The sequence below is a fragment of the Protomyctophum bolini genome, assembly GCF_963924005.1.
Source record: "Protomyctophum bolini genome assembly, chromosome: 5".
Classification (NCBI taxonomy): Eukaryota; Metazoa; Chordata; class Actinopteri; order Myctophiformes; family Myctophidae; genus Protomyctophum; species Protomyctophum bolini.
The window spans coordinates 14082190-14098557 of record NC_137866.1 but is presented as its reverse complement, the minus strand read 5'-3'; the positions used below and the strand labels follow the sequence as shown (position 1 = coordinate 14098557).

The 16368-nt window shown below is 43.3% G+C and overlaps 1 protein-coding gene across 2 annotated transcripts in view; it reads left to right on the top strand.

Annotated features, from left to right (window-relative positions):
- Nucleotides 1–15641, top strand: part of rimkla (ribosomal modification protein rimK-like family member A) — a 32831-nt gene extending 17190 nt beyond the window's left edge. The window contains exons 2-6 of one of the 2 annotated variants that reach the window (XR_013964013.1): nucleotides 1819–2049; nucleotides 5125–5211; nucleotides 7246–7449; nucleotides 10079–15536; nucleotides 15575–15639. Coding sequence is in view for 1 of the 2 variants with exons in the window: in XM_080763246.1 (XP_080619372.1) it covers nucleotides 1819–2049; nucleotides 5125–5211; nucleotides 7246–7449; nucleotides 10079–10644 (1088 nt within the window). In the remaining variant the exon portion in view is untranslated. Of the gene's footprint in view, nucleotides 1–1818; nucleotides 2050–5124; nucleotides 5212–7245; nucleotides 7450–10078 lie in introns of both variants that reach the window. The other variant, XM_080763246.1, reaches the window with a different exon arrangement.
- The last annotated feature ends 727 nt before the right edge of the window (nucleotides 15642–16368 follow it).

Genomic DNA, 16368 nt, shown 5'->3' with positions numbered 1-16368 from the left:
CAAAAATCAAACCTTATCAAGAAGACAAAAACCAGGGGAAGAATGACGAATGTTCTGACAGTGAGTGAAGGGGACTGCAGTGTGAAGGAATGGAATGTGGGAGTGGCCAGGGAGGAGACATGGTCTGTGGAGTGGCAGACCATGAAAGATATATACATTGAATGTTTGACACTAAATTGTATTTGGCCATCAATGCACACTGTCAAATGTTTGTCTGTCTTTCTTTTCTTGTCCAATTATACACACACACACACACACACACACACACACACACACACACACACACACACACACACACACGCTCTTTTGAGTGGCACTGCTCTCCCTGTTATGTTAATGTGTGACTAAAGTAATTGCATCTCCCTTGGGTGTCTCTGTATCCCGCTGGCCTACATTGAGACAAAGCAGTGTTTAGTTTGCTGTAAGTACCAGAGATCTTGTTCTGTGACTTGGGGAATCAGAATAGCAGCCGGAGAAGAGTTGGCACTGGCGCTGCCACAGGGCATGCCCCTGTGGCAGCGCCAGTGCCAACCCCTCTGGCAACAGGCTACATACACAACTCCAAATCGCTTCATTGCCAGTCTGTAGAACATACAAGTGGTTCTTGTTAAGGGGCCACATGAAACCCAAACCGCAAGCACGGGAGCAGTGCATGTTCGACCGTTGTTTCCGCATGTCGGTCCGTTGGTGTGTCTAATCAGCGTGTGCATCCCCAGGCCAACATACACATGTGCAAATGACAAAGTCAACCGACATCCTTCAATGAAGAACAGTAGCCTGCACTGCAGTAGTATTTCAGTTCAACACTTCATGCTGTAGGGATATGGGACTTAACCAGTGCTGTAGCCTAGGACTTTTTCAGACGGTATACCATAATTATTCCCTGCGCACGTATAGGCTATACACTTGCGCGTGGTCAATGGATGAAATGATCAGTATACACTTAAAAAAAGAACACACCACTGATACTGCTATTCCTGAAATTGGAAGAAAAAATAAATCACAATCAGGGGCATTTTTCAATTATTGGCAGTCATTCATCACTTACTTTAACAATTTAGATTTAATCTGACACTGTCACAACCCCTATAAAAATGTAAACCCCATTTCAGTACAAATCCACTCCTAACCTCCTCAAGCATTGAACGCCCAGCAGGCTAGGACGACCTACACTCATGTCAATTAGAGGCCAGACCACACTGTATGGTAACTGAACTCCACACTGTTTTTGATTTCTCTTTTCTTTTGTCTTTGTATATTAGTCTTTCTCATGTGCCATATTAGGTTGTTGTTGTTTTCTCTTTTCTGTATTTTTGCAGAATATCTCTTATTTTTTTATTATTTCTTATTTTTTGTATTTTAATCCCAGTCTGAGTTGGTAACTTTCGAATGGTAAAGCAACAAAAAAAAGCTAACCAAACAGGACAGTTTCCTATTAACATGTGAAAGTAGTTTTAGGTTATTAACGATTAATCAATGAATCAGTTACATTTTGTTCCTACAAATTCTAATCGGTAGAAAATGATGTCCAGAGACTGTACTAATAGCTCACATTTATATAGCACTTTTCTAAATACACAAACCTCTTTACATAAAAGACTAAGGAACAGTACAAGATCAGTGCTAGGTAAAAAAGATGAAAGGATAAACAAGGGCTGGGGGGACATCTTACTGTACTGTACACCTTCATTTTTATTCATCATTCCTTTCCCACCAGCATCTGCCACAACACACCGGCAATTAAAGGCTTTTAATCTTAATCACGTCTTCCTTTGCTCTCCCTTTATCTGCCACATCCCCATCCCCACCCACCCTCAGGTCTACGGGTGGAGCAGGAGGTGGTGACTGCATACCCGCAGGTGGCGGTGGTCCGGGTGCCCACGCCCTGGGTGCAGTCGGACAGCGACATCACTGTGTTGCGCCACCTAGAGAAGATGGGCTGTCGGTTGGTCAACCGGCCTCAGGCCATCCTCAACTGTGTCAACAAGTTCTGGACCTTCCAGGAGCTGGCCGGACACGGGGTGCCTCTCCCCGACACTTTCTCCTATGGTGAGACAAACACCTGTCATGTTCTTTATATTTTTTATTTTTTACAATAACTTTTAGTCAAAGTTCCAAACAAACATACTTCCCTATCGATGATGGAGTGGTCCAGGCTTAAGCATAGTTTACACTTTGATGTACTACTGCTGCACGATTTTTGCTCAAATTTGAATCTCTTGTTTTGCTCCACAAGAATTGAGGTCACGATTCTCACATGATTCTCATTTTTTCCATGAAAAAACAAAAACATAATAACTCAAATTAATTGGACAGCCAACTAGTGCTGCACGATTCTTCACCATTCTTGACAAAATGAGATTGCATAGGTGTCTGAATCTAGATCTCGATATTTTTTAGATAAAGTTTTAACACAATCAATTATTGAATTTACAAGTGTATTTCATTTATGAAATGGAACAGAGGGTGTTCAGAATCCCCATATGATAAGACAGAGGGGAGTACATTTTAGTTTCTTTTAAACAGTTTTGAAATACAACAAGCCTGCAATTTAGGAACAACTAACTAAACTGCCAAATGAATGAACTGCTTCAACTGCTTCAGTCACTGTTTTTCAGAGATATAGTGAATTTCAGTATCTCTCCTTACCAGCCAGCCTGCACAACTTAATCAAGTGGGACACTCTGTATTTTGTCAGACCACAGACAATGAACTTGACTTCGTTGGAGTGTGGGGATTCCACTGTAAATTGTATATAGATCCCATAACCTAAGGTCGGCTGCAGACAGTATCCAATAACTAAACAAATCAGTTCATTACTTATCCTTTTCTGGCAAACAAATTACGCAAAAGATCCACTTGTGTCCTTGCTCCAAGCTCTTTGGGGAGGCTCCTCTCTCCTCGGCTCCTTGACAAGCAAATTATAAATTGAGACGTCAGTCCTTCAAGAAGGAGGAACTCCATTGATACCTCAGTCGCGACTGGAATTCGGAGGAGCAAGGAGGTGTTTAAAGTACTGAGAAGGACCAGTGTCTCATATGTCTGTCCTCTTTGATTTGATTCCCTTTCTCTCTACAATCTCTCATCTAAAAATGAAAAGCATTTATGGTTGAGTTTCGGTGAGCGACCCAGTTGTACAATGAATTATACATTTGGGTTTCCAATTACCTCCGAATGACCTAAGATTGATTTATCCTTTGTTGCCTTTCTTACTAATATATCAGCATTTGTGTATGTGTGTGTCAGGACCAGTGATCATGTTTCACAACAATGTTACTTATGTGTTTATCTGCTTTCAGTGTAATGAGTGTTTGTCACTGTTTTTATTTATCTTTTTACCTCATTGACAGTTTGGACATCATATCCTTTAAGCCTGCATACTCTTATGACACGAATTAATAAACCAACAGTCAAGCTAGCCAATCATTTATCTCAGTGTAACCTATACGGCTTATCAAAACAGAGAGAGAGGGACAGAGATGGAGAACATGGCAGATTTGTTTTTCCATTATGTTCCCTAAATACATACATTCCCTAAATACATTCAGCCTTATCATTAGAACAATATTTAGCCCCTGATCCATCAGCACAGCTCTCTGAAGATGTGTAGTTCTGACCAGCTTTGGTTGAAATTGATCGGAACTGAGTACTGAAGGCCCCCCCCCCCCCCCCCAAACCCGAGTTAGGGTTAACCAAACCAAACACACACACACACGCACTACTTGTTTGGCTGTTTTTTCCCCCCTTTTTTAAAAGACAAAACAACTGTTCAGTTCAGTGACGTGGTGTCAGTGGCAACAGAAAAGAAAGGGGAGGCATATGAGAGAGAGAGAGAGAGAGAGAGAGATGACGAGGGAGGGGAGGATTTGCCCTAAATTCCACCCGTCTCTTCACAGTGCACACTAGGCCAGGCCGCGCATGCAGAGCGGCAGAAGCGCTTATGTAACAGTCAGAGGCCCTCCCCTCCCTCTGTCCCCCCTCTCATGGGTTTGAAAATAAAAGATAGCCTCCCTCCCTCCCTCCCTCTCCCTCCTGCTCCCCACATCCCTCCACACACACAAACATACACACACACGCAAAAAACACAGCGTAGCATAGCTCATGACGTGACCAGGTTCTGTCATTTATTTCTATGCTAGCTCTCTTTCTCTCGCTCTCTTGCTCTCTCCCCTCCGCTTAAAAGCTCTTGCGGACGTGTGCTTCTTCGAGAAGTCATGTGGCAGGGGTCATCTCACATCTGGTTGGACGCCTGAGAAGTCCAGGCTGATAAATACAGAGAGGAAGAGAGAGAGACGGACGGAGAGATAGGGAAAGACGGGGAGTGTGAGAAAAGAAAGTGAGAGAGAAAGGGAGAGAGGCAGTTCCTTACTAACTCTTTCTGGGGGCAGATAGAACGTTATTAATTATCTTAATTATCCTTACGACATTGCAATGTTACGCGAGCAGACCATTTTTTTTCCGCTATTCTGTCGGGCCACAACAAAACCCGAAGCCAAAACAAATCTGTTGCTATACAACTGCTGCGGCGAACTGATGGTAGAGGTGGTCATCTGTTTCAAATTAAACATGACCTGTCCTCTACCAGCAGACGACTGGCGATCACATGAATCAGCAGGCTTCTAACCCTAAAGCTCAGGGTGAGCATTCTAGCAGCCATCTTCATCCAAAACCATTTCCCTCTCTCTGTCTTCTTGCTGTTTTCAGTTAGCACTGTTTCCATAGTAACAAACCATATATATATTATTCCCCCCTCCGCTCAGTTTAGTCAGCTGGGATGTGTGATATACGTGGAATCGAATTGGGGCAATTCCTAATCTATTTTTGTCTGTTTATGTGTGTGTGTGTGTGTGTGTGTGTGTGTGTGTGTGTGTGTGTGTGTGTGTGTGTGTGTGTGTGTGTGTGTGTGTGTGTGTGTGTGTGTGTGTACTATGTATGTTTGTATATGTATGTATGTATGCGTGTATACATTTTGTGTGTGGATATTTGTGGGTGTGTGTACGTTGTGTGTGTGTGTGTGCGTGTGTGTGTGTGTGTGTGTGTGTGTGTGTGTGTGTGTGTGTGTGTGTGTGTGTGTGTGTGTGTGCAACCGTGTTGTGCGTATGTGTATGTGCGCACATTTCACAGGAGGCCATGAGAACTTCCGTAAGATGATTGACGAAGCGGCGCCGCTAGGCTACCCAGTGGTGGTGAAGAATGCACGTGGCCACAGAGGTGAGAGCGTCCGCCAGTGGCCAGTCCATCTAGCTCCACTCCTCACTGCTCACTGCACCGACCGCACGGAAAGAAACAATAAAAACACACAAAGAAAAGTGCCAAAGCCTCTCTAACCTCCTGCACACGGCACCACGGTCCCGGGCCGTCCTCATAGGGAATTCTTCGGCCGGGTGTTAAATGATTAGGACGGTAGTGTTGCAACAAGCACACAAACACAGCACATCAGCATTACTGGTTTAGCACACCATATTACTGTACGGCCTCACGCTTCAGTTTCAGCTGCTAGGATCATCTTTTTCATTCGTTAATCGCTAATACTAATTGACCTACTTTTGTTATTTCGGCTCCCACCGCTCACGCGTTGGGCTAGCCTGGGAAGCCACAGCCTTGCCATTGCTGATGTCACATTTCCTGGAGATTGACTGCATGGGGCTCTGCTGACCCATGAAGCCTTTTCTATTCAGTCATGGACACTCCGCCGGTTCTGCCATTGTGTGGAGGGGCTAACAATGGACTTTGGCTAGCCATGGCCGTCATCACAAGGCATTGTTAAGGAAAGCAGCCGTTGGTCAAATACTAACTAACTTGACCCCTTTTTATGGAGATTGGCGGGACTGTTTTTCCTGCTCACTGTAGTTGACCATTACCATTGGCTACAGTCCAGCTAGTGATTAGCCCTCCGACTAAAGGAACTTGCTCTTGTGTTTACAGTACATCTTGGCACAGTTAGACAGGCCTCTAATAACAATGACTAGTACTGACAGTTGTTCTTTTGCCAAGTAGTGGTTGTCTTATACTACTTGAACAAAAAGGAGGAGAGGTCGCACAACTCGTAGTCACGATGGGGAAGTTCAGCTGCTTATTTTAATATGACCAACGATTCAGCAGAAGATGCCTTCTTCAGGCCAGGGTGACCCTGAAGATCTATTTATTTATCTTATCTCCTGTGGTCAGCACCTCTCCACTTTTGGTGTGCGCTCCCACCTCTTTGTTTGGCTTATAATACTGAAATATTTCTTAGAGTGACTCTTCACTCTTCAGAGGCACATATGCCAAGGTCAAAGGGCCCGTCTAACTCAATGGACGGCACTTGCATTCAGTTCCTTGCTCATAATATCCCTGCAGAGCCCCTAAGGTGTCATGTTATGGCTGCTGCTCCATTCATGATGTGACCGTACTGACCAGTCAATAAGACAGCTAGCCTCATCACGTCATTGTGTATTAACCCGTGTACAGATATACGTGCACTCATTCACAGACACACTGCACTCACATGGTGTTCCTTGGTGCTGTAATGAGGGTCAGGGGACATGACACCTAGCAGCCAGAGAGCCAAGCACTGCTAATTAACACAGCAAGAGGCATTCTGTGCCCCCAGAGAATATGAGTTGTCCTGTTATGTGAAGGAATGGGAACTGATGGGAAATTACATGGTCATCTCAGTGGGCGCCTTTGTCAGCATACACAGCTAGGTGTCAGGTGAACATTTCGTTATATAACTTAAGACAGTTGAGGTCATTTGAGGGCCAGAACATAGCGTTTTTTCTTTTTGTGTGAAATATGCTCATTGATGGGGTGTAACAGGAAACAACAAAATCAATGTTGTGGTAAATAATACTGAATTGCGAGGAAGCAAACTACAGAGCATTCCACCATTTGCTGGAATGTTCTGTTTATCACTTCAGTTCAAATCAAGAAACTTAATTGCCATAATAGAAAGCCTGAACTTCCTCTCTTCCTCACATTCATCTCTTCATTATCTTATTTCAGTTGTATCGCTCAAAAGAATGTTTGAGCCTGGCTGATGGCTTCAGCCAGAGACTAAATGTTTTTATAATCGTCACTGGTTTCAGCCATCAGATAAGATGGGGGTCAGCAGCCAAATATATATCATTATTTTTGGAGGGGTCCTTGACATGAAAAAGTTTGAGCACAGCAACATGTAGAAGACATTTTTAGAATCAACCTCAGGTCTTACTTAAATGGTCAAGTAGGTAAGCAGAATGTTTATTTCTCTGATGACTTCTCTAGGTAAGGCGGTGTTCCTGGCCAGGGACAAGCACCACCTGGCAGACCTGTGCCACCTGATCCGCCACGACGCCCCCTACCTGTTCCAGGAGTACGTCAAGGAGTCTCACGGGCGAGACGTGCGCGTGGTGCTGGTGGGCGGCCGCGTCATCGGCTCCATGCTGCGCTGCTCCACCGACGGCCGCATGCAGAGCAACTGCTCCCTGGGTAGGTCTGATTCATTCATTGACTGCTCCCTGGGTAGGTCTGATTCATTCATTGACTGCTCCCTGGGTAGGTCTGATTCATTCATTGACTGCTCCCTGGGTAGGTCTGATTCATTCATTGACTGCTCCCTGGGTAGGTCTGATTCATTCATTGACTGCTCCCTGGGTAGGTCTGATTCATTCATTGACTGCTCCCTGGGTAGGTCTGATTCATTCATTGACTGCTTCAGTGGTTTTCAACCAGTGGTCCTTTAGGAGGTTCCAGGTGGTCTTGAGTGTAATGGGTCCATTTGGTTTCATTTTATGCTCTCAAGACGTAAAGTTATTGTTAACACTTGACAATCTGAGTTGGCTGATCTGAGTGCGCGGGAGGGTTTGTAGGGTTCAATCATACTTGCAAGATATGGGGGAGCCATACCTTTGGTTGCTTTGAATGCCAGCATCAGAGTATGTATTCTGTACGGGCAGCGACCGGGAGCCAGTGGAGGGAGTGGAGCAGGGGGGAGACATGTGAGAATTTTGGCTGGTTGAAGACCAAGCGAGCTGCGGCATTTTGGATCAGTTGGAGAGGCTTAAGTGCACATGCTGGTAGGCCAGTAAGGAGGGAGTTACAATAGTCGAGTTTTGACAAGACGGATTAGGAGCTGGGCTGATTCCTGGATGAGAAACGGTCTAATTCGTCGTATGTTATAGAGTGTGAACCTACAGGATCGAGAGACAGCTGTGATGTGAGTTTTGAACGAGAGCTGACTGTCCAGGACAACACCAAGATGTTACCAGGGCGTTGTCTACGGAAATAGTTAGCTCCTTCATAGGGCAGGACTTAGCTGTGAAGAAGAGAAGCTCAGTCTTGTCTGGGTTCAGCTTGAGGTGGTTGGAGGACATCCACTGTGATGGGAAATTGATTCCCCGTTGTTTACAATGGGGAAGTTGCATAGCAGCGCACGGCTGTCCAGTCCTGCCTGTTGTTGTGGTCTGCACTTTGGAATATTTTTCAACACTACAACAAGCGATTACACCGTTTTCAAGTCTACACAATTAGAGCATGTAATCTTTTGTTATTGATATTATCAGTATTGTCTGCCTTATTTCTCCTATAGTACCACATCAATACAGCATGGAATTGTGCACAAAATCATATCCAATGACAATAAAATATTCTTTAGTTTTGGGTCTGCAAAAATACATATTATCAAATTGTGATCCGTGCCTTAAATGCAGAATAAATGCAAGTCATCAATGCACTAAGCCAGCAGCAATGAAAACACCTTTTCTTTGCATGGCATTTACTGTATATAGGCAAACACTCAGGAAAGAATAGCCAACGTACCAGCTGACAGCGTGTTGCATTGCTGTGTGTTGATCAGTTTAGATCCCTGGGGGACACCAGACAACAAAGTGTACACTATACAGTATAGATTTTAAGAGCTTGCATTGTACTGTATGTACTGTAGGACATTGTGTTGACTACATCCAGACGTCAGTATCACAGCAGGTTACCCACCACATGACATACTCCTGGAGAAGGAGTGTCTGGAATGATCTTCTGTACTAGCATTTCAGACTACTGATTGTTCAAGTGATTGTATAATTTCTTGCAATTCTCAATCAAATATTGATACTGCTTTGCTCCGCCCTGTTCATATACGACATATGCTGTATATATGATGAGAGTGTTGGTGAGGTTGGCATTAGCCGAAGCGGAGAACAAACAGTCAGTACAGTAAATGTCTCTACGTCATAGACTGTAAAAAAAATAGCTCTACATGCTGTAGTGTAGGTCAACACGAGGCTGTGCTAAGTCAATAAGGCACCCTAAACCGAGTGCACCAGGATGTGTCAGTATTGACTTTAAAACATATATGTGTACTAAAAGCATGCCTGTCATCCATATACTCAGAGCACACTTAAAGGCGTGACGGAAGGAGCCTGCGTAGAATATTGACAAGTGACAAGACTGTGGTGGTCAGTAAATAGCCTTGATAAGAAATAGGTTGAAAACCACTGGAATACTTTATTAGGCAGAAATGTGGACTATACAAACATCGGGGGAATTGCCAACACCTAAATTGGGGGAGAAGAAAAACAATTGATAGAAAGTAACATTTATATAATATAATTAAAAACAATACAGTATTTGGAAACAAAAACTGTATTCAATGACCATATGACAAGCAAAGACAACTGAATTGAAACTAATAATTAAACCCTGAGAAACTGCAGTCCTGTTGATGCCAAACATCGAGGAGGCGTGTGCAGTTTTCAGGCTATTTGAAGCAGTAATCCACTGCGACATATTGGGGCCAACACTCACCAGTGCGTTCTGCTTTTTATGTAACAGGTGTCATGTGCCGTGACATTTTACCAGTGTTTCCGGTTGGATCTTACAATCTGATGGTCATTGGATTCAATATCAGAAATTGTTGGTGCATGACAATGTTGTCGTGTGCCATCACGACATGGCTTGTAGTGTCATGAATATGCATGTGCGGATTAGGCTCTCACTCTTGGTTGCCTGAGTGGAAATTAATTGTTGACGTGCTTTTATAGACATCAAATCGACTACACTTCACAGCGACGTTTGTTTGTGCGTTAAGGTTTGTGACCCTGTTCTCCGTTGGTTTGTTTAGGTGGCGTCGGCATGATGTGCCCGCTGACCGAGGAGGCCAAGCAGCTGGCCACGCAGGTGTCCAACATCCTGGGCATGGACGTGTGTGGCATCGACCTGCTGCAGCTCAACGACGGCTCCTTCGTGGTGTGCGAGGCCAACGCCAACGTGGGCTTCATCGCCTTTGACCAGGCCTGCGGCATGGACGTGGCGGGCATCATCGCCGATTACGCCCTGTCGCTGCTGCCCAGCCGCCTCACCCGCAAGATGTCCCTGCTCTCGGTGGTGTCCAGCACCAGCGAGACCACAAGCGAGACCACAAGCGAGACCAGCAGCGAGCCCGAGGTGTGCCCAGGCGTGCCCGCCGGCATCATCGGCGGGGGCTCGCTGCCCGAGGCCGCGTGCAACATGAGCGTGGGCTCCACCTCCAGCGAGAGTGACCCAGAGCTGGCGGAGCCATCGCAGTCCTCCCCAAGGGAGGTCATGGCGCCCTCCCTGCCCGACCTCTCCAGGCTCCCCAGCCTCCCCGACCCCGCCTACAACTTCAACACCCTCCTCGCCAACGAGATCAAGTTATTGACTGAGTGAGCTGAACGGCAGCGTCATGCACGCACTTGCGCATGCACGCACTTGCGCACGCACGCACACACGCACGCACACACACACACACACACACACGCACACACACACACACACACACACATGCCGTAGAATCACAAACACACATATCACCCCTACGCATGGCGACAGACATTCCTTTTACTAATACACAAGTAACCCTCTACAATAAAACAACGCAGGCAAGTGCAAAGAAGAAGAAAACACATGAGCTGAACAAATGGAACCCCTCCATGCGCACGCACGCACGCACGCACACACACAAACACACACACACACACACACACATGCACGCGCGCGTACTGTACTATGCCACAACCATCGACAAAAACGGACCTACAGACAGATACCAACTGACATGAGTCTTCTCATACTAACTCCCTCCATAAACAGAGAGATCTGAGGCTGCTCCCCTGACCCTTCTCTCTTCCCACTTTTTATTCCCAACTGTAATACAAACCTCACACTCCAAAAACAAAAAGCTTAATCTGCAGCCTATAGTGACAGGGGAGAGGGATATAGAATGCAAGGTCTTTACCAAACTGGACAAACCTAGTTTTCATTTTTGCAAAATTGCGGAGGGTGAGTTTAGGAAGAGTATTATTACTATTATCTTTATTGTTACTAATAGTAGATATGTTTTTGAAGGGGCGGGCTTACCCCACTGTAAGCACTCAAGAGCTAACGCGGGTTCTCACGCTGAATGCACTCCATAAAGGTGTATGTTGGAGAGTGATATGGGCAGGTTTTCATGGAGACTGCGGCCATGCTTGGTGAATTGGGGAGATGGGGTGAAGTGTTTCTTGCAAGTGGTTATCTCCATTGGACAGGGATGCGGTCCGAGGGCTATAGGCACAGTGTACTGTCATTTCAAATGTAGCAATAGTCCTTGTTGGAAGGGACATAGTGAAGGATGGGGAGAGAGAGGAAGGGACATAGTGAAGGATGGGGAGAGAGAGGAAGGGACATAGTGAAGGATGGGGAGAGAGAGGGCACAACTGGAACCTGAGGTGGAACTCACGGCCCTCGCAGTGGTGATTATATTATGTACAGTACGTTGTTATCCTCTCTAATAAACTGAGTTCATTGCTTATGATCTTGGGTAATTCGGTTAATTGTTTTCATGAACAACTCTGCCTAAAGTCAAAATGCGGTGCTACCTTGACAGTGAGTTAATGCATATCTTTGTGGACCTGCTGTTTGTTTGAGCTGTCACGCTCAAACAATCACATATTTTAACATATCTGCCATATATCACACCCAGGTTACAGAGCATTCCGTGATCCACGGAAAGGTTTGTAAAATTCTCACTTGATTCATTGTCAATGGAGCCCATTCAAAAGGTGCTGTTTAACTCACAGGTTAACTCTTGGGGTAGACTTGTTGATGTAGACAAAAATAAAATAAATTATTCAAGATCATATGAATACTAAATATGAATTCTGCTTTGGGGTGTATTTCCCTTTAAGCACAGAGGGTATGACTTCTAGAAATGTTACACCCATGGGAGATTAAATTAAATACTTTTTTAAATTTATGCTTTTAGATGGCTCTTTACCATTTTTCTTTTTTTTACAAGAACAATAGCAGTTCAGTCGGTCTGCTATTTTTTTTTTTTTTTTTTTTTAACTTCATTTAAAATATAGCACTTTATGATGAACAGATGCATTTTTCTGCTCAGATTACGTATTTGGGAAACGTGACATGGAGTGTGAAAGCTGAGTCTACACCGGCAAGCATAATATACCTCAAAACAGATGACTTCTCACTGCCATAGTATGAAACAACAGAAACCCAAACATACATATCAACACCAGGATACTTGTGGTTTCAGATGGGCCATGATATGCCAGGCTTTCCCTCCCTTTATATAGTATATCTAGGAGATAGGTATAGTTTGTGTATTTTGTTTTGTAAATATTAAGGTAGTAGGATTAGCTCTATTTCTAACTAGAATTCCAGCTGATGAAGCTGGAAGGGCTAAAACAACTGCCAACGTTAACATTTTGGGTAAGCTAATATGTACAAATTGGTTTGTATGATACTGAAAAAGGAGAGAAAGAAAAAAAAGTTACAACCGTAATTTGGTGCTGGAGCTTCTGGATTTGGCTAGATGTGATTTCTCAGTCATTCTATTTGCTGATGACAATTTAATGTTATTTTTTCTTTTCTTTTTTTAACAAAGCGAGGCAACCTCCAAACTATGTCAGCATGATGTACAAATAAAAATAATGCAAAAGGTTATATATATTTTTTTCAGTCTGTTTGAATAGAATGTCACTTTCTCATTCCTTTAATGGGGAAAAAACAACGTTTCTGGGTATTACCGTAGCCAATATCTTTTTTTTGATACATCGTTTTACACTAGATCACTTACCGGTCCACCTTCCACTACTACACCTGTCAATACAGGCTCTGGGGTAACTGCCGTTCGTCTTCGAAACCATTCACAGTATATGATCCAAAGCACAAGCCAATCCTGTTTTGCCTCAGAATGTTTCTTTGTAGACTTGTTGACTCTTGCAAAATTCAGGGAAGCAGCCTGGATCTCCCTTTCCTCCCACCCCGTTAAAAAAAAGAAGATGCATGTGATATATATATCCATCCAAGTTAGGGATCTGCCTGTGAAATGATGCTTATCGGCAGATACACTAACAACAATGGGGGGAAAAGAAATTGTAAGCTATAACATAAGGTGCAGTGTATGATGAAGGTTTACAGGCACTTTTTCCTTGCTTGTTTTACATCATTCTTTTTTATTATTTCTAATTTATGTTTTTCTTTTTTCTTTTTCTCAAAGAAAAAAAGAAAAAAAAAGTTGTGTGCACTAATATTGTCTCAATAAAGTGAGACCGCTGTGATGGTTGACCCCCTATATACCCTTTTTCATGTGGGGAGGTTTTACTAACTGTCTGGAATCGAAAAGGGGCTTGAGGGAAGTAATCACGCAGATGCCAAATCTAAACCTGGCAGATAAGACAAGACAATGAGAGGTGACTTTTATTTCTTCCTCCCGAAAGCTGTCAAGTTAATCGCAGTGTCTCCACTCAGAGATTTAACACCATTTCCAGTACTGTGATGTTGTCCAGCATAATATTTACTGTATATCTATACATATATACAAAAGGAAAAAAAATACATTGAAAAAGAGAAGCTGTGAAATCCCCCCCATGTGTCCCCATCCATACTTGACATGTCCTGATTCCCAACAGGTAACCTATAGCCCCATAACGGTACTTCTATTTGCTCTGCTGATATCGTTGCCTGGGAGTACCGTTACAGGGCTGGTCACCCTGCTTTCTGAAAGGTCCTATGGGGTGACCACCTCCTGTTTGGAGTCGTCACCCTTTTTTCCAAGTTTTTGTCTTTGTATTAAACTCTGTCATTCCACATTCATTGTTTTGTAGATACATGTAAATCCAAGATGACATATCCTCTTTAGACCTTAAACACCAGCCATAGGAGAGATGACGATTTTCTTTTTTTCTTCTCTGAACATGATGCATTGTTTGAAACCATTCAGCCACTTCATCCATAAGCACATCAAGCAAGGCTAATGTTACTGAGATTGTTTGGGACAATTGTTTGTGCCCTAACAACTATGAAAATGCCTTTTCATTGTCTGCATGGTGTCCTTTTGTGAGCATTGATCTGAGAAGATGTGTATTTTACACAGGTAACCAAGCACATCGCTCACAGTTTGGTTCAGGCTTGGGTTCTGTCTGTCTGGTCTTCTCAGAACAGTGGCCATTTCAAAGGAGAGACAAGGCATGGGAGATATTGACCAGAGCCAGGGACGCCACATACTAAATTACATGGAAAAAGAAACCACCGGGAAGGTTATACTGTAGAGTGTCCACTGGTAACCTCTTGTTCTCAACTGGTGCAATGAGCTGCTGAAGTGTTCCCAACACTGCCCTTTGTTTTAGCAGTCTAAAAGCACCGCAAGTTAAAAACGTTTCAACTTTTAATGAGAGTGTGGCGTTTCAAGTGGTCTTTCGGTTAGTCATATTATAGCAGCTATGTAACAGCTACAGTATGTGACTGGTGCTTTCCAAACGCACCTCTATTTTAGAAAGAAGAACAAAGTGAGAGGTGCCCAGTGGACACATAATAGTTAAGTCATAAAGTGGTCCTTGTTGGCCGTGGATATAAAGATGTCATTAGCTCGAGATGTGTTTGGCCTGCCTAGAGCACGCACAGCAAAAGCGTGTAAAAACAAAAAGAGTGTAAAGACATGTCAATAAGTGTCCATTTTGACACTGGTTTGAAACTTACACAGAGGATTTAGCTGTGCAGGTATGGAATACTCCAGACTGATCATTGTGTACAACAACACAACGCAAAAAGGTTACTATTTATTTCTGAATTGCTGCTAATGTATATTTGGCTCAAATATTTAAAAAGGGAATATGTGGAAATGCTGTGCAAGTGTTTCCACGTTTCACTGCCTCTCAACACCTACAAAATGAATCTCAATGCCAAAAACAAGCATTTTGTTGTATAATTCAGTACTAATAATACTAGTAATGAGATGAATTTAACATTGATTCTTTGTTTTGATATAAATAATTTTTTTTAAACTGTTTCAGAATTTGTATATAATATGTAGGATTTGAAAGCGATCATTAGGTTCCTTTCCTCTGTTTCCTTCCTCCAGGTTTGCAGTATCAATACCAATGATGGCAACAAAAAAAAAAAGGTTTATGCCCCAATGCATTGATGCAGCTTCTCTGTTGGTTAGAATAGAGACAAATTCACTTTGTCCAACACTAGTATTTATCACCACATGATAATTGATTTCACACCTGGCGTAGATCCGTGACTCTGGACTTGTACGCAGAGTCGTGCTAGACCTCAATGTGAAGAAAATGGATTTATCATCAGACATTTTGACAAGTGTGTTGCAAAATTCCCAAATCAGTTATAGTTCACCAATGTGCAAAATGATGTACATATACTGTATATCCCTCTTTTTTTTTCTTTTTTTTTTTTAGATCAAAATAAATTCATTCAAAAAAGATGAAAAGATGAAGACATGCCTGCTTCTTTTTATTTTATTTTTATCTGCATGCATACAATACATTGCAATGTTCAGTGGACACTGATTTCACAATGTTACTGGTCAATCACTCCCCAATGTTAATTACACGTAAGCCCTGTATACTTCATTAGTAGGAATAGCAAAAGTAGCCAATCTACTAGCTCACAACGTGTCGCATATGTGGCTTTGTCCTGGGTTGGTTCCTATAGAGTCAATTTACTGGCCTCAAGTTCCGGGTGCTCGACGCAGTGCCCTGCCAGCCTCATCCTTCTCTCTCTGATTTTGTCTGTGACTCATGGTAGGTCCCCATAGAGGTCCACATTTCTGATGCGCCTGATGTGCCTGAACTAACAGTTGTGTGATTTTGGTTGACCACCTGAGTGGGATGACAGGTGAGTTTCATCTGAGTCGCATGAGTCGTTGAGATGTCTTATCAGTGAAACATTTAAATAAAATGATTTTGAGGGGGGGAAAGAAAGTATTGAACAGCCTACACATGACGTACCTAGCCGATATGAAAGCATTCATATCATTGCGCACGGACGTTCAGTCTCTCAGATAAAGTAGTTGGTCATCGTATCATGGATATCAATAATGCTTACATAGATTAGTGTTTCGACACTGAGTCAAGCATCATAAAATCATGACAC